This window comes from Amblyomma mixtum, chromosome 1 (genome assembly GCF_055824585.1).
Source record: "Amblyomma mixtum isolate Tamu chromosome 1, ASM5582458v1, whole genome shotgun sequence".
NCBI classification, from domain to species: domain Eukaryota; kingdom Metazoa; phylum Arthropoda; class Arachnida; order Ixodida; family Ixodidae; genus Amblyomma; species Amblyomma mixtum.
In genome coordinates, this window is record NC_143012.1 from 269,267,314 (window position 1) to 269,290,021 (window position 22,708).

Consider the following 22,708-nt stretch of genomic DNA (forward strand, 5'->3'; position numbering starts at 1 on the left):
GTCAGAAGGACAATGGACAATTGTTCAATGACTTCGCTAAAGGAGAAAAGAGAAGCAGTGGACCGATAATTATCTTTTAGACGTTTGTCGCATTTGGACCTATCTTCCGACTCCCGACAAAGTCAATTCTGCGGCGCGAAAACCACCTCAGTAGTGCTACACAGCATGCTGTCGCCACGAGAACAAAATTTTTATACTTTGAGCGCGCGTCAGAAATATTTAGCGTTTTAAACAAAAACGGTCGACATTTTCAAAGGGGATCATGAGTGTACCTCCCATTCCCAGACGTGGCACCATTCCTGACCTCGGTGTTCGACGAGCAGACTCTGCAACCGGGCGCATCGGTGTCTCTTCGTTGTTCGGCGGCCGGGAACCCTCTTCCACAAGTTACATGGACTCTGGACGACGCTCCGGTGCCAGACTTCCATCGTTTTCGAGTGGGAGACTTCGTCACAGCCGACTCCGTGGTCGTGAGCTTCGTGAACGTGACGGAGTTGCGCGTTGAGGACGGCGGCCTGTACGCCTGCGCTGCCGCCAACGCCGTGGGTGAGGCCAGCCACGGAGCACGCGTCAACGTGCACGGACCGCCGGTTATCCGGCCCATGGGAAACGTCTCCGTGGTGGCTGGCACGACCCTCAGGGTGGTCTGTCCCGTGGCCGGCTATCCCATACAGAGTGTCGTCTGGTTCAAAGGTCAGAAACGAAGAGGACATCTAGAAGAATCACTCGCCTCCTCAAGCATTGGCTGGTTCATTTTTCAAAACCTTGTACACTCCATAAGCTTTTCTCAAAGAAAAACAGAAAAAAAAATATTGCATGAGCCTGAAGCAAGGTGTCTCCTGCAGGTTTTGCTCATAAATTTTTCTTCAGGGGACTTTAATAGTCCCCTGAAGAGGGCAATTTTTTGACAATTTCGCGATATTCAAGGATTCAAATCTATGTAGGCTGTAGGCAAAGCATGCCAAGTGTTTTTGCACTAGCATTTAAAATAGTGACGTAATCGACAATTGAATTTGTAGTTTTCCTCAATGCACCAGAGGAGTGGAGAGAAACACAGCGTGATATCACGGAAGGTATGATATCAAATTACAGCTGTCGTCAGCCACACCCTGCCCTGACACGTTAGACGCTGCCAAACAACTCTCGGCAGGGTTCGCCTTCGGGGGCGTTGGTTTTTTTCTTTCAAAACAGGCGTTTGTGCGTTGGAAGTGTACCGATACCTTTGATGACGTCATCATGCGCCCCTCACTTGGCGTTGGCGCTGCGGAGAAGCTTGAAGGGCGTCCGGATTTTATTGGGCGATTACTTCCCTATTTCAAGCGCTAGCCCAAAAAGACTTCGCATGCTTTACCTGATAGTTTCACACATTCGATCCTCTTAGGCTCGTTGATTGCTAAAACCTATGCAGTTTCACTTTAATAGACTGATTGATTGTATTTTGATATAGAGAGATAACTTCTATTTTCCGGCTCAAGTCTAAGCACTCTTACCCGCCTACCATCAAAAACATGCCGGCCGTTAATTGCGCACAACTGAGCCAAGATTTTATTTTTCCTCCCCCCAAAAAATTAGCTTTCGTCTCTCATCACGAGCCCGAGCATTGCTTAAGAAGCTAAGCATAATGTGAATTTTAATGGCCCACCATTTGGGGCTATCACGATTGCGGTAGTTGGTAAGCCTATTTCATCGAGAAAAACGATTTGCACTACCAGGACAAGTACGAGTTTAAAGCCAGTTGGAAGCACGTTCATCGCTTATTAACGCCGATCATTAAGCGCAGGTGTCGTTTGTTCCTTGGCCGCGGCGGTCGTCAGTACGTTACCCTCCGCCACCTGCACGCAAACTTGTTTTTCACAGCGGCAGCGGACCTTCTCGCAGGCGACGCCCAGCTGCCGACCAACCACCGGCAGCAGATAGCGCAGAGCTTCCTCAGCGTGCACAACGTGCAGCGGGCCTCTGATGAGGGAGAATACTCGTGCCTGGCCCGAAACGGGAACCTCACCGCTCGCGGCAACACCTTCGTCAGGGTCCGAGGTAATTACTGCCCAGCCTAGTGGAGAAAGAAAGAGAGAAAGAAAGAGAAGGAAATGTAAAGAAGGGAAGTGGAAAGGCCCTTTGCTAAGCCAGAAAAACCGCATGTGGTCCATCCTTACCACGCGGCTCAGCGGATGTGCCGTTGGGAGGAGGGTCTTCTTTTTAGGGATGTCGTTTCCCTTTTTTTTATTTCTCCTTTAGTACTCCTTTCCTGCGCTCTATCCAAGGGCGCGGGTAAAAAAGAAGAAAAATAAGGGAGACGAATGACTGCAGGCGCGCGAGATAAATTCCGCAGCAGCTCGCTGCGGCTCCGTAAATTATTCATTCCACGCAATTTCAAAGGGACCCCTCCCCTTGTTTTTTCGTGCTGCTCCCTTCTTTCCATTTTTTTGCCTTGTTTTCGTTCCGGTCCTCAGACAAAAATTGCGCTCATTTACTAAAGGAGATGGAATGGAGTCAGGCATGCGTATTTCATTTGAAGAGGGCGTTTTAATTTTCTCGGGAATGGGATGCTGAGTCGGCTGTATACGAAGCCTAAAGTACAGATGGGGAGTTAGCAAATTCAGGTACAGAAACGTGAGCGTGGGAACGTTTTTTTTTTTTCGGTGGGGGGGGGGGGGGGGGGAACGTATAACAGAAGCCTGGCGTTTAGATTTGCGTCTCCAGCCTTCGAATTGCATCTTGTCATGTTGAGTACAGACAACAAGGTATCCTTTGAAAGCAAATTCTTTGCGATCGTAAAAGCAATTGCCTACCGAAATTTACCAACCCTAGTAATGCATGATTTTGACACCTGCCGCAGAATATTTCTTGTATTGGGACAGCAGCCAGTGTAAAATTAGGAGTTATGCCTGGAGTTATCCACTGCCACGGTAGTATGTGCCGCAGTTTCTTAACCTGAGTTATTCTTGCTTGTAAACTGAACTGGTTTTGGGGCCTAACGAAACTAAAAGCGCCTTTCATCCAGCAGAAGCTCTTAAAAATATACAATTGGTGCTAACGCATATAATTTGAAAGTCTAGGCTGATGGATAAATTTTTATGGTACATACAAATAAGCAGAAAGAAAAAATATTTCGCAGCCAAGCCGGTCGTCTAAGCTAGCCTATAATTCATCCTTTCGGTGTTGTCTGTGCGAAACGAAGGCGAGAAATGTTTTCTAACGCCGTATCGCTCCCAAAAATTATTCAAGCTCTTCAAATTTGTTGGTTAGGAGATGTTCCGACCTAATTTATCCCCACCACTCTTTTGTTCAAAGTAATGCGCCTTTAAATTCCCCTTTATACCCCAACCTGGAACAAAAGCATCTATTCGAGTAGTGGCCTGAAGGCGTCCACAACTTCGTTTCCCAAGGGTTCGGAGAAAGCCAACCCATGAATAAGGACCACTTTTTGGCCTCTGTTAGTCCCCTCTCTTTAACCAACTTCGACCTCCTCGACTCGACCGCTTAGAAGCAGGCTCGAGCAAACAGAGCGCAACGGCAACTCCCTTGTCCAGCAGCTGCCGAAGCAGTTTCGGAGCAAATCACACCGGCTTCTCCGGATCCCGCTCGGGACTCGTTGGAAAGCACGCGCACGTACGGGAACGTGACTTCGAAACCGATCCTAACTTGGAAAGAAGAGGCACTCTTGAAACGGGGGAAGAAACAAAAAAAAGAGAGAGAGAAACGAAAAGGGAGAGAGGGAAGAGATGGGGAAGAGTTTAGGTAAAGCCCGCTTCTTTCGAGACTAGAAGTAATTCTCCACGTTCTAGGAGGGGAGGCGAGGCAACATCTTCACGTCTCGAGACCGAAGGAGCTTCGGAATCTGCAGGCTCACACGGCATAGGGGTGACGGTGGCGAAGATGGGGAGGGCGAAGGTTTGTAGAGGGACAAGGGCATGGGGAAGAGCGACGGCAAAACGGCTTCTTTCCCCGAGGGGCCAACCCCCTTAAAGCACTTCTGGCGCCTGGGACCCCGCCGATTCGGAGGCATTAAGCCCCCATTTCCCCCATCGTTTAAAGGCCGGCCCACACCGGAATACTGAACGATCTCGGTCGCCTGGCTTCGATGGGCAAGCATGCACGGTTCTTAAGGGATGCGCGCTGCGTGCGCCTGGCACTTTTTCCTCGTGCGAAGCTGCTCCCTTTGGCTTTTTTTTGTTTGAATATTAAACTGTGGCGCAACCAGATAACGTCAGAAAAGAAGGACAGGGGCGATGTTTTATGGGAACAGTGTAGATGCAGGATGGCTCTAGGACAGACGCGCGCATTTCTTATGGCAACGATATTGCAGCGAAAAATAAGATAACGGAAGCGCCTCAGCTTCTGACTGAGATCCAGAGAGATGCCAGGAAGCTTTCACGCCCAAGGCGTGGTCTGAATAAATGGGTGACATGTAGGTTTTGCGGGCATTGTGAAAAAATTGAGGACTATGGAGAGTTACGATTGAGCAATTATAAAATCTGCGGAGTTCCCGACGGTGTCGAGATTTGAAGCCAGTACTCCTCAAATGCGAGTTTGATGCTCTACCCTTACTTTATTTCTGAATAACCTGCCGAAAATCTAGGGGGAAATCTGTGTGATGTGAGAGCTTTTCCTTGAAGTGTTTGCAAGCTCCTGCTGACGAACCACTATGAACTTCCCAAAGACAAGAGGATCTACAGTGCAATAGTCGCACCCTAGTCAACTGACAAATTGGGATGCGAAAGATGGGGGAGAGTGCGGGGGGGGGGGGGGGGGGGTAATGGGGTCTTGGAAAGCGCGGTAGAGGCGATTCACTGTCATGGCTGACATTTCCTGCGGGACGACCAAAGCTGTGGTCAAAATGAGAGAAGACAAAGTAGCAGCAGATATTCAACAAGTCGAAAGAAAATCCAATAAAAAATTTGCTTCAGCACTGGGTACGTTGCTGCTGCTTTAAAATGATAACTTTAAATAACACCGGAAGGTAATATGTCGAAACGAAAAAATAGCAATAGCTGATCACCCAGATCGTACTAAAGAGTTTGCTCTCGCCTTTCCTGTAAAGATCTAGATACAAGAAGCCTGCAAGGGCAGCAGGTTCTGAACGCCAAGCTGCTTCGTCTTCTGAGTGCACAACTCGGCACAGGCTGTACTGAGTTGTCGACGATATCAGCGCAACGTTAAACGTTTTGCTACGAGTCTTAGCAAAACTTTCAATGAAAGAGCGTGTCACGTGCCTTCTTCGGTTCCATAGCAGGCATACAGAATTGAACTGCTCACCAACTACCCCCAATAACCTCTACATCACACTTTCTCTACATCCATGAAATCTGGACGAATGCTTTTACTTTTCGTTGCGGCCAGCTAGTGCCAGTTATAGCTGAACATTTAAAATGACTATGAGAATTTGGAGTGTTTGAAGACTCCATAAATTGTCTATCGTCGTCCGAACTACTCAGCGCGATTACCGTAATTATTTTACAAATGAGCTTTCTCAGACAGCAGGAAAAGCTGATTACTTTTAGCAACATGTTTTTGAAACATCTCACCGCGGTCTTTACTTTTCGTTCACAGTCACAAGTAAAAATATTCCCTCGAGATACGCGGTGTTCGCTGCTGGAGGCCGATAGATGGCACTAGCTGGCAATGTCCGCGAAAACTTGGCTATCTCGCTGAGAAATATTAAGCACTGAGTGTTACCATTGGAATTACGTCTTCTTGTGCAAAGCTCCAACGCTGGGGTTAATGACCCGGTGGAAACGCGCACAGCAACGAGCGCAGCAGTACCGTGTACCGATGCAACGTGACATCTGGTGCAGTGCCACCAGTCATCGACAGCCAGATGCTTCCGGACGTGCTGACGGCGAACGAGGGCATGAACGTGAAGATGCTCTGCAGTGTGGTGCAGGGAGACCCACCCATCGCCCTGCGCTGGACGCGAGGCGGGCGCACCGTGGCGCGCGGCGCCTCGGTCTCTCTGCAAAGCCTCGAGGACTCATCCGTGCTCACGCTGAAGGCCGTCTCGATGAGGGACTCCGGCAACTACACCTGCGAGGCATCCAACAGGGCGCTCACTGTCAATAGGACCGTGACCCTCGTCGTTAACGGTATGCACACTTTGAATTCCCCGTTGCGGCAAATTATATTGGTTTGTTACTTAGAGTTCATAACCAAAACAAATGTTTTCTTTTTGTGGTGAGTTTCATGAAATATAAGTTATTAATACGTTTTACGATCTAAAGTAACACTGTAGGTTGTGAGATACGATATAGTGAACGGATATCGCTTAATCTTTATAAAAAGGAATATTTTTACCTGCCACGAAATATCCCTAAAGAGGCAAGTTTTCATTTCCCCTCAAGGAGAACTTTGATACGGTAGTCCGGGTTAAACCCGAAAACTAATGATCAACCGCCCAATTTCACAGCCACTGAGCCGCCATTCTAGATAGCTGATTCAACGGGGAATAGAACGCATCTCATACACTCTAAATGGTCAGAACAGTGTCTTGCTCGCGCATCTTAAAGAATCTTTTTCACCCTGATTTGAGGCGAACGAAGTGGCTTTTATCGCCCATATCGGTTGTTGTTTTGTTTTGTTTTTGTTTTTGTTTTTTGTGTCACACAGTCAACATAAGCCATTGAAAGAAAAGCGCCCAGTCTGTTCTTTAAACTCATAAAGCGCCTTGCGTATCAGACACATGCATACCGTGCTGTAGGCAAACCACCAAGCTGCTAAATCAAACCATCCGTCCGATGGGACTCAAGTTCGCGCCCCTTACTTTTTTATGTTCTTGCTCGTCGGTACTTTCATAGCACCACCCCTATCACGCACATCGCTTTCTAAATGGTGGCATTGGCCCTATGTACCTCCCCTTCGGTGCCCAAAGTTCGACCGCGCGCGACGAAACGCCGTTTTGAAGTTGCCTCGCCAGACGTTCTTCTTTTTGCTTTTATCTTTGTTTCCTTTCCACTCCGGGCCCAGAGTTCCTCACAACTTCAGCCGGCGAGCCCGCAGCGTCAAGATGCTGAGACAGATAGCGGTCTGCGCGGCTAAGGCAACGGACGAGACAGGCGCCCGCGGGAGTAGAGCGGGGCGCGTCCAGTACAGGGAGCATCACTCTACGCACCCTCCAGCGCCTTTCCCAGTCGTGGACCGTAGAGACGGGGAGGGGGCAGACCCCGCGCGTCTCCTTCGGCGGACGCATGGTTTGCAAAAGTGCGGTGATTTATCGACGAATCTGAGCGCGTTCGTGCGGGACATGCCGCCGTCTGTTCGTTAGGGAAGCCCCATTCCCCGTTTCCCCATGCGAGGAGGTACCGGTGGAGGCCCTTCCACTCCCCTTATCCCCAATCTTTCCCTGCCGTCTTCCCTCGCGTTCCCTACGGCCGCCTCCTCCGCGCGCACAGGGAGCAGTCGGCGGTCGGACGCGCTTTTGTGGCCACGCAATCGATTGGAGCGCCAAAGTGGACGACGCGGGTTTTTCTCGGCCTAGCTGCCTCGATCTGCTCGCGTGTGCATGTGTGTGCGTTGGGACGCTGGTCGGCCGAGCCAAGATAATGGTTCCTGGATGCCGTCAGATAAACAAGGATGGACGAACGTACGCCGCTCTGACCGAGTGGCATGCGCTGCAGGCCAATTTTTTTACCTTTTCTTGTTTTTCTTTCCTCGTCCTATCGTTGGCTCTGGTGCTAGCCCGTCGAAATAGTTTTGTTATGTTTTTTTTAGTTGTACCCTTCTTCCAAGAGGACGAATAGTGTCCCGCTTCCTCGCGGAGCTGTAATGAGAAACTTTCGATTCCTGCTTACGAGATTAGAGGGAAGGCAAAATTTATGGCTAGCGTGTCTAAGAAGATGCAGCGTAAGAATTATGAACTTGCGGCTGGGAAAGAGTTAGTTTTCCTGATAAGAAAAAAACAGCAAGGAACAAAATTGACTCACTGACACACGATTGCTTCATGCGACATAACGTTCTTTTTCTCGTGCACGTCAATAATTAGCACGAAGGTCTCTCATTGATTACCACAAATGATTACAGTTACGCCTTTTGAATGGTCATTAATTTGAGCGTTCTTGTTTTGTATTATCAGCTGTTGCGGAACTTTAGATCCAGGAGAAATTCTTTGTGTCTCTTTCTCCCATCTTGTTTTCTTTAAGATTCAGTACTCTAATCGTTTATGGTTATGCTTGAATTTCAGTTACTTGTCTCTGATATTGGTTTCACACTTCTGTAGGGTTCATGCCGTAAACATGTAGCCTTTGCGAAAAGTTTCCAAGACACGGAATTCGCTGTTGAGACGCGGGGAGGGGAACTGGAGGCAAGGATGAACCTCCACATATGTAAGTGAACTTCAGAGATTCAGTGCCCCACTACACACCTCGGGAACAAATCCTGTGATCGGGGCATTTAACTAAGTTCGCTCTACCTAAGCTTACTTAATTTTGTACTGAGGAAACGGGTCTTAAATCTGCTTTTTTTTCAAATCCAGGCTTCTTATTCAAATCACACCGCAATCAGACGACAATGATGAGTCAAATGTCAGCGCCTGTGTGTCTTTCTCGCCGTCCCTGTGTTACTGCACGGTGCTCGGAGTAGCGAAGTCAGATCGACTTGCCTAACATATGCTTCCTCTGGTAGTGGTGGTGGTATGACACTTTTATTGGAACATCCTTTTTATTAGGCGTTCAGTACGTCTTGGGCCAAGGCGACGAGGGCACGTTGCAGCCTCAGATCCAGGGCGGCGAGCCAGATGGGCCACGGTGGTGGTGGGGGGGAAGGATAGGCGGGGGACTGGAAGGCTGCGTGGCACTGTGTAAGGCAGTGTTCTATGTCTGCATATGTGTGGGGACAGTTTGGGCACTCAGGTGTGGAAGTCGACCGGTATAGATCAAGTTTGGCTGGTGTATGTAGGAGATTAAACTGTATTCGGCGAAGAATGCGAGCTTCACGGATCGATAAGGATGGGTGTGGTGGTGGTAAATCAGCTAAATTCAACTTTTGATGCGCGTAGTACTCGTCGACAGTGCGTTTGTAAGCCCTCACCGCCTGCTCCGTCGGTCGGCTCGTCCATGGCATCCCCGGCGCCCGGTATATAGTTTCGCAGGCAAGCTGGTGAGCCAGCTCATTGCCGGGAATGCCCATGTAACCAGGGATCCACCGAAGGGTCACCGGTCGTGGGCTTAATGTTAAGAGGGTGGCATCTAAGGCCGATCGGGTAGGGAAAGGGAGGGCTGTTTCATGGAAAGCACACAGAGCTGCCTGCTAGTCTGTATAGACAACGTATTGGGGGGCGGGGGGTAGGGTGGCAAAGTGTGTGATGGCATCGGCGATCCCATGTATTTCTAGGGCAAGCGTGGAGGGTGGGGAGGTGTATGGACCGGTTGTGTGAGTGCTGGTTGTGGAGAGGGAAGGGTGGAGGAAGAAGGCTGCTGTGGAGCCCGCAGTTTCCGTGAGACAGGCGTCTGTGTAGGCCGCCGCCGCTGCGTCCAAAGGTGGCTTGTGGTTGTATGCATATAATTGGCGGCGGCCTGCGTGTGTGTGTGCGGACATGTTACGTGGAATGTGCCCCGCGTGCATTCAGGGACACTGAGCTCCCTTGGTATATCTGCGCTGAAAGAGGGTAGCTGTTGCCTAATCAAAACACAGCACTTTTACAGCTGTTATACGAAGAGCGCTTACCTCTCCCCCATTGCATTCAAAGTGCAGAGAGTCAACATTATGTCGCGTGGGGGTAACAAGTATACGGGTTGCGTGACCGGTCACAACGTGCCTTTCTGTGACTAGCGCCCGGCACGTGACTCTGCGCCCGTTGCGATCGGTGGGGCAGACCAGACTGCCACAAAGTCTGCAGGTCTTACATTTTACTGTATGTCATGGCATTGGGAAAAGAAAGGCAGCACCACGGCGAGAGGTTTCACTGAATTAGCTCGTTAGGCATAAGAGCCTAAACACCCGAATTTTTTCTTTCTTTACAAACATGTCGGATTCTTACGACCCAAGCAGCACAGGTGATCGGCCGATATCGGAAATGTATTGGCAAAGGCCGGTGCTGCAAAGGACCAGAGTAAAACCATCCATTTGCAATGCTGGGCAGGTTGCTTGTTTTCTCGGAGAAATACGCCACAAAATAAAAATGTTGGATTTTCACGCCTTGTGGCACTGGGCCTCGTTGTTGTTTCGAACTAGATCATCGGGTCCAGGCAGATGTACTGCAGCGAGCGCACACGACACCATCGTGCAGAGGACGCTTAACCTGACATGCCGCATTACCTGTCGAGAATTACCAAAGATTCAGAGGGCTTAGCGTATTTTTTTCTGCCACGATTAACTCTCGGTGGGGCTCTGTTTTGAAACTATGATCTATTTAGAGCGAAAGCAATTTAAAAAATGTCAAGTTGTGTTAATTTTAACAGTCTTGGTTGCTAATAGATATTGGAAATTGGAATTTGTTTTTCGAGGAAAGGAAATGGCGCAGTATCTGTCTCACATATCTCGGTGGACACCTGTACCACGCCGTAAGGGAAGGGAGGAAGGTGGGAGTGAAAGAAAAAAGAGAGAAAGAGGTGCCGTGGTGGAGGGCTCCTCTGCTAATGACGCAATATATTAAAAACAAACTTGCCCACAGGGAAGAAAATTTGCGTAACAAACAGTGCAGCGCCTGTTCCGTGTACTGAGTGCACTCTGATTTCAGTGTAGCAGGAGCTGTTTGCACTCACAGAGCTTTAGGATCTAGCTTGAGATATTTAACATGGTACGTCATTACAAAGCTCAATTTTAATTGCTCCCATCTAATCCGCCTTAAACAGAAATGCGTGAGGATTGGGAAAGGGGAGGAAGAAGTGCACATAAGCGCTTACATGTCTGTTCAGTTGTAGTCTTTATTACAGATTATGGTGGTAGCAACGAGTTGAAGCGCGGCTTGCTTTTCCCAGCTTGATACACGAGCGAAAACCCGAACGTTAGCATATTGTATTTGTGCAGTTGGGACGACAGAGTACGGCCACCGTGACCTCTACTGCGAAATTTCAAAACCAACAATTGCAAAAAAATTGGGCTCAGCCGGGATTTGAACCCGGGACCTCTCGCACCCGAAGCGAGAATCATACCCCTAGACCACTGAGCCAGACGGGCGTAGAACAACGGCTCTTCTTAGACAAGTTTGCTTTCTTGCGTTTCACAATATGTCCGGACAGTGGTGTATTTTCAGAAAATCCTTTTAGTGCATTTAGATATAAGCCTTTGGAAGACTACCTTGGAAACCAAGTCACTAAATTTATCACACCCTAGCAAACGCCCTTTTCGCTCGCTGGAGAACAATACTCACTGTCTTTATTTTTTGATACTGGACCGTATGCTTCTTTCATACTGGCATCTTCGGGTAAGGCGTTTTCACTTTTTTTTTTTTTTTGTGGCGCCCCAACTTGAGATTTTGACATCGGATTAGACTATTATTGCCTTCCTTGCGTTTTTGCTTTCCTTACAAGTGGCGTTTTTTTAAATTACTTTTTCTTTGCTCCTAGCTCTTTTTGTTTACCTTCAATTGGTTTTGCACCCGAAAAAGCTGCGCCAGCCTTTCTCTCTCTTTTGTTCATTCAGTTATTTTTTTTATCTTTTAAGGAGACCTATAAAAAATGGGCAAAAAAGGGTTAGCTTCAGGCATCAGTATGATCGCAGAAGTGCTGCGTCAATAAGGCCTTCCCTCATCCTTTAAAAACAACCGTGTCAGCTTGTTTCTTTTTACAAGATTGCAGTTTGGCTCTGTTCTCATGGTGCTCAGTCTGATTTGAAATTATCCGCGGTATTTGCTCGCCTTTCTAGCCTGTGCCTCTGTTCGCATATGAGTGCTCTTTTCTGGGTGGTGCACGTGTTATATACACTGAAATATTTTCGAACCGCTTGCCTGCATGCTTCACTAGAAGTTACCGCAAAATGGCTTCTTATCTGGTTGCAATTTCGTTGTCCTGATCGTGATGATGAAGACGATGTAGAAAACAAAAACTTCATGAGAGAGACTACTTCGCCGAGTGCAAAATTATTCTTATCCCACCAGGAGTTTTCTGACCTGCATCTGTAATCAAGAAACTCTACGTCGATATATTTTTTTTTCCAATTTAGGTGCAGTGGCAAGAAAAATATATTCCATTTGCGTTCCTGTGTTCATCAGCAAAGCGGTCTCTGTCCTCAATCATTGCGAAGAAGATACAGGTTTAGCAGTTATTACAGACTCCTTACGTACTATTTTTAATAACTGAGCAATTTCAGGCGCAAGAAAGGAGCCTGAAATGAGCGACCAGCAAGCTTCTTTCACTTGTAGTGAATTCGCGTAAGATTAATCGCACACGTCTGGAATGATGCAGAAACCTCGTAGGCGTCATGACAGGCCACTGGACAGAGACAGGTGACAGGCACTGAAGGGAGATTATGGTTTATGGGGGGTTTAACGTCCCAAGGCGACTCAGGCTATGAGGGACGCCGTAGTGAAGGGCTCCGGAAATTTCGACCACCTGGGGTTCTTTAACGTGCACTGACATCGCACAGTACACGGGCCTCTAGAATATCACCTCCATAGAAATTCGACCGCCGCGGCCGGGATCGAACCCACGTCTTTCGGGTCAGCAGTCTAGCGCCACAACCACTGAGCCACCGTGGCGGCCCTGAAGGAAGAGGTGCCATCAGTTGTTTCTTGAACTATGCACTGGGAGCAATTTTCTTCACACCATATAAATAGGGTTATTCGTTTTCGGGTTTTATATTTTTCGAATTCGGGGGGTAAAAATCGGGCGTTATTTTTCGGCTTGATAAAAGGGGAGAAAGCGGGTTTTTTGTGGAAAAACTCCGAAATTCGGGTTTTATCGTGTTAAATATGCAAACTAATAATTTATTCGATTTGCTCTAGCCGGTGGGTAACAATTAGGGCAATATTTTGGGCTGCTTTCAAGAAAGTATTGCAAAATATGGCGTTTCTTTCGTAATTAATTATTACTCGCAGTGAGAGGCAGCTTTCAATTTTGAGAAAAGAAACATGTTATTCACGAGAGCTGGTCATCGACGTTCTACACGTCCTTATTAACAAACATAATCATCTGCATGCGCAACATCTCGGTTTCCATCCGAGACCTGTCTGGTCTCTGCAGGTACCTTAGCTGAGAGAACGTTCGCTCAACGTCACAGCTGCCATTGGCTAGGCACAACAATGACAACGCTGGATTTGCTAGTACTGGGTAACGCACAGTTGCGTCGTTCCAATAGTCCATCACTTCAACACCTTCATTTGTGGGGCTTGCTTCCAGAAAGTACTGGTTAAACTCCTCGCGAAGCGAGCCTATATCGTCCATCACGGAAATAAAGAGAGTTCGGTAGCCATCAAACGACTGACTCAGCAGCTGCTTCTGGAACGGATAGAGTACGGCTCCCAGTTTCCACAATGTCAACTGGTTTTCTTCTTTGTCTGAGACGTTCCGTTTCAAAGTGCAGTCCCATTTTGTGGAGATTTTGGCGCAAAATTTTTCACAACAATTTTTACTGATATGACACTGCTCTTAGGCAACATAGACAAAACACCTTTCGCCCGATCACTTTTACCTGCAGTCAACGATTGTCTGTCTGTCGGCCGCCTTGCCACGCCTCTCTCCTGCGCGCCAACTGGAGGCACAGCAATTCCGTGGGCACAATTGTTTCAGAAATCGGGAAAAATCGGGTTTTACCCGATATTTTAGGAACACGTTCGGGGTGCAAAAAACGGGTAAAATCGGGTTTTACCTGAAAACGAACAGCCTTACATATAAATGATACCATTGCCTTTTAGCATCTACGGGTGCTCAAGGCCAATTGAATGCGAAAGAAGTTTGTTCCCTTAGTGGGTCCTGTGCCTCCTGGAGTCTATGTTTTGGCACTGCGATGTAAATCTCAGTTTTATCTGTCCGGCATGCTGGTTAATGCTATGCCGAAAACGACTCGAGCGCTTAATGTGTTGCTCCCACTGGGTCTAACAGTATAGCGCTGCAGTAGATACCATTTTCCTAGTTTCTATACAGACGCTTTGGAAAATACAGAACGATGTCTCCGAAAGGCGGAGAAGCAGGAAGACGTGTGTCGCCATGACAGCATGTCTCTTATTGTCTGCTGTCGAAATTTTCGCCCTTCACAATGTGGGCTCTCTGGGTGTAGTTGGTCGGCAATTCTAGGCTAGTGGTCGGCTATGTATGGAAGTTCTTTCTCTATCTACACTAAGACCATTCATTACCAGTCGTGGTTTAGTAATGAGAGTAACATAATCTTTTGTCGCCTTGCATCTGTGTAGACCCATAGCAAGTGTCTGGGAAATGCCTAACGACTGCAAACTGATCCCCCGGTGTCAAACGCAAAGTATTCTCAGAACTTGAAAGAGCACACAAAACGTAGTTTGAGAGAAAACAACTCCATATAACTCCCATCCCATGATGGGCCTCGTAAGCTGGGCGTTAGACCCAGGCATTAGCCCTGCAAGCAGCACTGGATACCTCCGAGTGAAGCTGGGCCAGTTCTCTCCCAGTGCCACCCATGTGGACGACAGAGCCATCCAGCGGCAGCGTGGTCGTCGGAGGTGCGGCCGCTCTGCACTGTGCCGCCGACGGATTCCCCGCTCCCCGGATTGACTGGAAGAGGGCGCAAGGTGAGCCACTCTCATCATGGCTTTTTATGCCTTACGAGTGCTTACGTTCTTTGTTTCAGTGTGGACAGCATGGGCGCGTTTTGTGAGTCAGGGAAGCGGATGACGGCTTCGATGCCTCTCGCATAGAGCCGTTAGCATTAAAAAGGAGTATTAGCTTCCGCGCCAAGCGAAGAATTGTTATACTAAATCAGTGTGGCCCTGATATCTGGAGTGTAACTCGGGAGGAAGCAAAACGGAGCCAAATCTCTCATCTAACACAAAAACGCTGCCTATTATACTGGATTATTTTTTTAATGTTTACAGGTATTCGTCTCAAAAACTGAGAGAGATGGGTTTGTGGGGTTTCTGCCTGTGTATTGTACTATCAGCAACAAATGAAACGCTAACAAGAAATCTTTGAGAGCAACAAAAAATAGCAGCATATTAGCTTCTTCGGAGCAAATACAAGCGTGGTTGATTACCACTCCTGAAGAGTCCTTGCGCTTTCGAAGTAGATATGGCTGTGTTCAAGTATTAAAGTTCCCCTGGCTAAGATCTTCATATTTTGCTATCCGCGTCTCTGTTGTCTTCTTCACGGTTCATTTCTTGCTGACAGTACAACAAGGCCGACATTAGATACGTGACACAGCTCATTAGTGAGATGATTAAAAAAAAATTAGGTAATCAAATTTTTATTTTTTAGAATTAAGGGTTCAAGGCTAAATTGCCGTTAACATTGAAGCTTAGCCCTGTTTCTAAATTTTATTTATTGGTAGTGCGGTTCGGAATATCGAACGCGAAATATACGCATTTCAAAGCTCGCTGAATTGTGTTTCCCGCAATGCATATTTATAAAATGGCATCGCTCGCATTTCTTACGCATCACGCGTACTGTGTTTGTGGATTTGATGATGCAGAAGTTACCTTGACCTGAGTGGCGATACCAAGCGCTGCAACGCCATTTTATCAATATCTGGGCTCAGAGCCCAGATCAGTCTGCGCGCGCCTCCCTCTTCTTCCTCCAAGTCCTGAGTAAGCCGCTACGCGGCGTAACAATATGCATTGCGGGAAAGCCAAATCAAAAGGCTTTCACGTGTGGATTTCTCACGTTCGATATTTCGAAACATATTGCCGATTAAGAAAATTTAAAACTGGCCTCACTATCGACGTTAACAGCCTTCAACTTCGCAACAGAATCTTGCGTCCAAAATCTGAAATAAAAAATCAGTTAGTTAATTTATGGTAATTATTCGTTTCATTACTGAGCTGAATCATGAGCAGTCAGGCCGGAAAGAAACGCGATCACGAATATCACATACTTTTTACTTTACAGCGAGATATTCCTTCCAGCCGGTTTATGAATTTGTAGTTCGGTAGACCTTTGCCCACAAACAAGAATCTCGGCCAGTGGTTCACTGCAGGTGACAGTGCGGAGATCATATAGTTTTCTTTGTCCACAAGCACTGTTCTCGTTTCATTCCGGCCTGACGATACATAATGTCCACCTTGCTGTACAATCAACCTGCACAAACCGCACCGACCTATAACTTGAATTTTTTAACACATAAATCTGTAAAAGGTAAAAAACAATCCCCCGGTATGCTGAACGAAAGATGTTTCTCCTTCCGATGTGTATTAACAGCTGAGCTGCGATTATGCGCATACAAAGGAAGTACTGATTCTCGCAAACTTCAGCTAGTGGCCCATTGGACCCTTGTGTCTCCTAGTGAAATCTGTTGTCAACCTAAAGGCACAAAAAAAAAAGATTTTTTTCTTCAAAGATACCGGCAAAAATAGCATTGCTACCAAAGAGTGAGGTTCCGACCCGAGGCTAGAAACGCCCGGCATCCAGGAACCTCTCAGCGTTAGACCCGCCTAACGTAATATAGCAGTGACGACCTCAACATCAACGATGCTGGGCTATTCCCGTTGTCTTTAACTTAATTCTCGACGCGTAAGTTTCCACAAATGTCAGTTCGACAGTTTATTTCTTTAACATTCTTATTTTGGCTCAAATTTAAGTAAAATTATTGCCCACTGACGCTACATACTGCGCAAGACTTGTGGACCCCAAAATTTTCCAGAATACCACAAGCACCACGAACGCTGGGGATGCCGTCGTCCTTCGGAGCCAGCGTGTGTGACATAGTACGGGAAGCGTCGTGACTGACGCAATATCGCGCTGTTAGGTCGATGAAGCTCGCGTGAGCTCGACGCACATGCAAGGTGCACCGCCACACGCATCACCGCATGCATCTCCGCATGATGGCGTGCCAGGGCGTTCACGTAATCCACGGTCTGGCAGGCTTGACGGATGGCCCTTCGGGCAGGCTCTAGATTCCTCTCTTTTTCTTCGTTTTTGAACTCCTAAGTGGGATTTCTGCATCCTTCGGATGCCCTTATAACAGCGCATGCGAGAGACTTTTATGTTCTATTAACATCAGGATGAAATATACTGTTACGGCTATAATCTTTATAGCCGGGGTGTTCTAGCTGGTTCAACAGGCCAGCGGCGAGAGGTTCGATCGGCGAGCGGGAATCAGCGTCCAGCGGGGCACAACACTCTCAACCTCTTCTTCTTTTGTTCTCCGGCCTTGCCCTTCCTGCGTTTCTCCAATCCCGTAACACTTCCCCCGTCGCAGGCGAAGCCCGCTGGGCGAGTCAGGCATCGGCACGTGGATGACAAAGTTTCAGCCGCGCAACATGGGTGAGTTCTGTGCGGGCAGAACGTCGGCCGCTTGCGGTGACGCGCGCAATCCTATAAGTGAGGTCACTGAGTCGCTCCAAGATGACATAGGGACCGGTATAGTTCGCGAGCAGTTTCTGGCTTAAGCCACGCTTCCTGAGTGGACGCCAAACCCAGACCAACTCGCCAGGGAGGTAGGTGACTCGGCGATGATGGTCGTCGTAGCGGGCTTTGGAGCGGTCCTGTGAGGCGAGAGTTCTCAGGCGGGCTAGTTGGCGGGCTTCTTCAGCATTGCAGAGGATCTCAGCGATGCCAGGGTCATCGTCGGTGGAGAACGGAAGTATAGTGTCCATGGTGTGTCGTGGAGAGCGGGCATAGAGGAGGAAGAACGGACTGTAACCTGTAGTTTCGTGTTGAGCGGTGTTGTATGCGTATGTGATAAAAGGTAGGATGGAGTCCCAGTCTTTGTGGTCAGGAGCGACGTACATGGAAAGCATGTTGGTGAGTGTCCGGTTGGTTCGCTCCGTTAAACCATTGGTTTGTGGATGATAGGGGGTAGAATGTCTGAACTGCACTGTGCATAATCGAAGAAGTGCTTCAACAATATCGGCGGTGAACTGGCGGCCACGGTCGCTGATTACGACTCGCGGGGGTCCATGGCGCAGGATCACAGAATGCAGCAGAAAGACAGAGACGTTAAATGCAGTAGCCGAGGGGAGAGCAGCTGTCTCACAGTAACGAGTGTGGTAATCTGTACAGACGACAATCCAACGGTTGCAGCCATGGGACTTGGGAAAAGGTCCCAAGAGGTCTATCCCAACCTTCTCAAAAGGAGATCTGGGAGGCGTCACCGGGTGAAGAAGACCAGGAGGAGGACCGGTGGAACCTTTGTGACTCGCACACTGTGCACAACTAGCCACATACTTCTCAGTCGTATCGCGCATACGTGGCCAGTAAAAGCGCTCTTGGATGCGGTGGAGTGTCCTCGCAGAACCCAGGTGTCCCGAAGTGGGATCGTCATGCATGACACGCAAAACAGATGAGCGTAGACTTTCAGGCACAACCAGAAGGAAACGGATACCAGTTGCGGAGTAGACCTTCTTGTAGAGAAGACCATCGCGTACACAGAATGCACAGGAGGTTGTAGGGGCCTGCGCAGCGGTAAAAAATGGCGTGAGATGCTGATCCTTCCGTTGCTCCTCGTGGAATGTACGGGCATCGGGGAATTTAGGTTCTACGGATGCGATGTAGTGGTCAAAGTCGTCGGCGTCACATTCCGTCGTTGCAAGCGGCAATCAAGAGAGACAGTCTGCGTCAGCGTGCCGGCGTCCACTCTTGTACGACACTGTATAATCAAACTCTTGCAAACGGATTGCCCACCGTGCAAGACGGCCAGATGGGTCACGGAGGTTGATCAGCCAACAGAGGGAATGGTGGTCGGTAACCACTGTGAAAGGTCGCCCATAGAGGTAGCAGCGAAACCGCTGAACGGCAAAAACTACCGCAAGGCACTCCTGTTCAGTAATGGTATAGTTACGCTCAGATTTGCTCAGGCAACGGCTGGCATAAGCAATGACGTGTTCCTTGTCGCCATAACGCTGAATTAACACGGCACCAATGCCAACACCACTGGCATCAGTATGCACTTCTGTTGGGGCAGAAGGATTGAAATGGCGGAGAATTGGATGCGATGTGAGGAGAAACTTAAGCTGACGAAAAGAAGAATCGCACTCAGATGTCCAATCATAGGGAGCGTCTTTGTGGAGCAAGCTCGTGAGCGGGTGAGCGATGTCAGCGAAACGGGGAATAAAGCGGCGAAAATACGAACAAAGTCCGAGGAAGCTGCGAAGTTCCTTTGCAGTCTGAGGTGTTGGAAATGATGCCACAGCCGCGGTCTTCTGCGGGTCGGGGCGGACACCTTCACTGTCGACGAGGTGTCCGAGCACCAACGTCTGACGTTCACCGAAACGACATTTCTTCGAATTAAGCACCAGACCAGCGCGTTTCAGGCAATCCAGCACAAGGGCGAGGCGTTCGTTGTGCTCATTGAATGTCCGGCCAAAAATGACGACATCATCGAGATAGCACATACAAATATGCCATTTCAAGCCCCGTAAGATCGCGTCCATAAATCGCTCAAAAGTTGCAGGAGCATTACAGAGCCCAAAAGGCATTACGTTAAATTCGAAAAGGCCGTCCGGTGTGATAAAAGCGGTCTTCTCTTTGTCCTCGGGATGCATAGGGATCTGCCAGTAGCCCGACCGTAGGTCAACGGATGAGAAGTACGATGCAGAGAACAGGCAGTCAATGGCATCATCAATCCGAGGAAGCGGGTACACGTCTTTCTTTGTTACAGCATTCAGGCGGCGATAGTCGACACAGAAGCGCCATGTACCATCTTTCTTTTTGACCAGAATGACAGGAGCGGCCCAAGGACTGCAGGACTCTTGTATAACACCCTTTTGCAGCATATCCCGAACTTGTTGATTGATGACCTGTCGTTCTGTTGGGGACACTCTGTACGGCTTCTGTCGAATTGGGTGTGAGTAACCGGTGTCAATCTTATGCCGTGTACGTGGCACGGGAATGCTACGGGAACCACTGGGCTCTGAAAAGTCAAAGATAGACGAGTATTTGACCAGCAAGGCTTCTAAGGCATCACGCTCGACACTGTTCAGAGACTTGCTGATCATCCGACGCAGCTGTGAGTCAGTGGCTGGAGTAGCAGCTACTGCGTCTGGTGCGTCAGCAACCAAAGCCACCGAGGCAGGGACACGCAAAACAGATGAGCGTAGACTTTCAGGCACAACCAGAAGGAAACGGAGACCAGTTGCGGAGTAGACCTTCTTGTAGAGAAGACCATCGCGTACACAGAATGCACAGGAGGTTGTAGGGGCCTGCAGGGGTTGTAGGAGGTTGTAGGGGGAGGTTGAGAGTGTTGTGCCCCGCTGGACGCTGATTCCCGCTCGCCGATCGAACCTCTCGCCGCTGGCCTGTTGAACCAGCTAGAACACCCCGGCTATAAAGATTATAGCCGTAACAATACGTTTCAGTGTGAATGCGCTTGCACATGCGAAAATACTGACATTGCCTTCCAGTAAGATTCGTTCCGTTAGCGCTTTCCATGGTTTATTATTTGGGGAAGGAGAAAAAAGGTGCTCATACGCAAGCGACAAAGCCTCATTTCTACTGCAAGTTCAGCATTGTACAGCGCGTTAAAGTATCTCATGACCCCCCCCCCCTTCTGAATAGAAGGTAACCATTCGCGCACAAACTGATGGCATAAAGTGATGCACACAAACTGCCTTTGGCAAAAGACTCTCTTTCTAGCTGCTGTGAATGACGCAGGTAGAAAGGGTGTTGAGTAAGCCTGCATTTGTACTAGGAGGTAGCTGAAAAACATTTTCTTCAGCATTCGAAATGCTTTGGAATCAGTAGAACGCCTTACAAGTGGTGTCGTACAGGAAGCGATTTTCTAAACCGGCTGTGAGGGCAGGCAAATTAAAGGTACAATGTTTAGCTTTTAGAATTGCTTTGTCCATCAATTTCCATCCGCTTTCCCTCGACAGACGCGACGCCTTGCGAGCCCCGCCTGCAAAAGCCGCGCCCAACCACCATCCACCATCCCTTACAAAAATTTCAGTCAAAGTTATACATACATAAGGGTCCGCTCAGGTAAACCTCTTCTCGCCACTGTCGTGGGTGGAATGCCGGCGGCAGCACGGTGCTACGCAAGCTTACGAAGCCACAGGCACGGTTACCCTACGATTGCTTAAATCTGACGAAAAAACTGGTGTTAGCAACGGAGAAATCATTTATTAACAGTCCAGCAGTGGTTTGCGCAGCGTAGAGCCATGTGAATTTGCTAAAATTTGCACGTCCCAAATGTGCTAAAATTCTATGATCAAGGTAACTTAAACACTGCATTGATTTTGGGCTGACACCACGCTTCGATAAACAAGCTGCTACCAGGAATCATATTTTATCCCCCACATTCCTTTAAATCAAGTCAACTGCTCAACAAATCAAAGGAAGCGACATCCAATCTCCCAGCGTGTGTCTTCCTCTCTCCATCACCAAGCGAAGACGTTTCTGCTTTCTGTTAGGGATTTCATGCGCCGACGGTGGCGACACCTACCTTGCTGCAAACACTTCATGAGGGAGGCTGCGGTGGAGTAAAATACGCGAGATTGGCGCGAAAATAAATGCAAATGTGTGGTTGGCACACTTCAAAGGTTGCCGCTAATTTAGATTTTGGAGGTTTTACAAATGAGGACAACTGCTCAATATAAGGCTTTAAAATGAAGGAAAGTTTCGTTCAAGCGCTGTCCCGGCTGAAATACAGATTTCCCGAACTTTCAGAGTTCTCATCTCATGATAAGCGGTCTGTGTGGTTCCCAAGTAGACTAGCTAACAGTTAGCAAATGCTTTTTTTTTTTTACCCCCCAGAACTGTCTTTTTTTTTAAGACTCCTGTCTTGAATGGCTGCTCAATCCCGCTACACGCCATAGTTTCCCGTCGAATATAATAATTTCGATTCTCCCATCAAAAGCAATCTCGGACTCTACCCACTGGGCTGCTGAACAGAATAGAGCAATGACGAACCAATCATATCTGAATCCACACGAACCGAGCATAATATAGCAGCAGCCATCCAACTCTCAAAATTTTCCCGAGCTGCTCCATCGGCACCCATTAATCATGGCCAATATTTAGGTGAACTTCAGACCTTCCTTTCCCTCGCGCCCTCAAAATATCGGGCACAACGAGAGGCAAGGAATTATTATTTCTTTCTTCTTTTCTTCTTTCAGTCCAGATATTTCATACGTCGAAACCAAGAATTCTAGAACAGGAAATGTCACGCCATCCATGTCGAGTCAAGCCTGTATGTCCTCCTAATGTTTTCATTTCTTTCTTTTTTCTCTCTTAGCGTCTCTAGCGATGTCGATATCGTTTCCTTTTTCCTTCTCCGCCCTCTCTATCTCGGGCTGTCTCTACATGTGCCGAATACTTTGGTTCTGTTTTCGATCCCGAAAAGTGAGGGCGTAAGCGTTTCTTTGACTGTTCCGGCGCTTTGATTAGAGGGGCCCGAGAGAATGAGAATATGGGGGATCGCCGGAAAGGGCCGAGATGGGAAGGGCGGCGAATGGCGGATGGCAAACGAGCACGCACTCTTCTCTGTGCCAAGATGTTCTCGGATCAATGGACCGCGTGGGGGAGGAGACGAACAGAGGCGGAAGGTGAGGGGCGGAGAGGGGGGGCAAGAGCTGCGACGATATCTCGACGCTCGCACGTCTTGACGTCTCGCCCGCGTTTCCGCCACCGTGTGTGCGTGTGTGCGCAGGCGCGAAGATCAAGCGAATTACGGACAGCACGCGTATGAATGTCGGTTTGCAGCAGTGACGAAGACGACGACA

At 48.4% G+C, this 22,708-nt stretch overlaps 1 protein-coding gene and 1 non-coding gene across 3 annotated transcripts in view; one reads left to right on the top strand and one right to left on the bottom strand.

The window, feature by feature from the left end:
- The window catches only part of LOC149371660 (cell adhesion molecule Dscam1-like), a 324,006-nt gene that overhangs the window by 242,881 nt on the left and 58,417 nt on the right, over positions 1-22,708 (top strand). For both annotated transcript variants that reach the window (XM_089565897.1, XM_089565898.1), the window contains exons 9-12: positions 286-693; positions 1,879-2,034; positions 5,796-6,083; positions 14,507-14,626. In XM_089565897.1, the coding sequence (XP_089422023.1) occupies positions 286-693; positions 1,879-2,034; positions 5,796-6,083; positions 14,507-14,626 (972 nt within the window). The remainder of the gene's footprint in view (positions 1-285; positions 694-1,878; positions 2,035-5,795; positions 6,084-14,506; positions 14,627-22,708) is intronic.
- Positions 11,027-11,098, bottom strand: TRNAP-CGG (transfer RNA proline (anticodon CGG)). The gene has a single exon. It is a non-coding gene; the product is annotated as a tRNA-Pro (tRNA).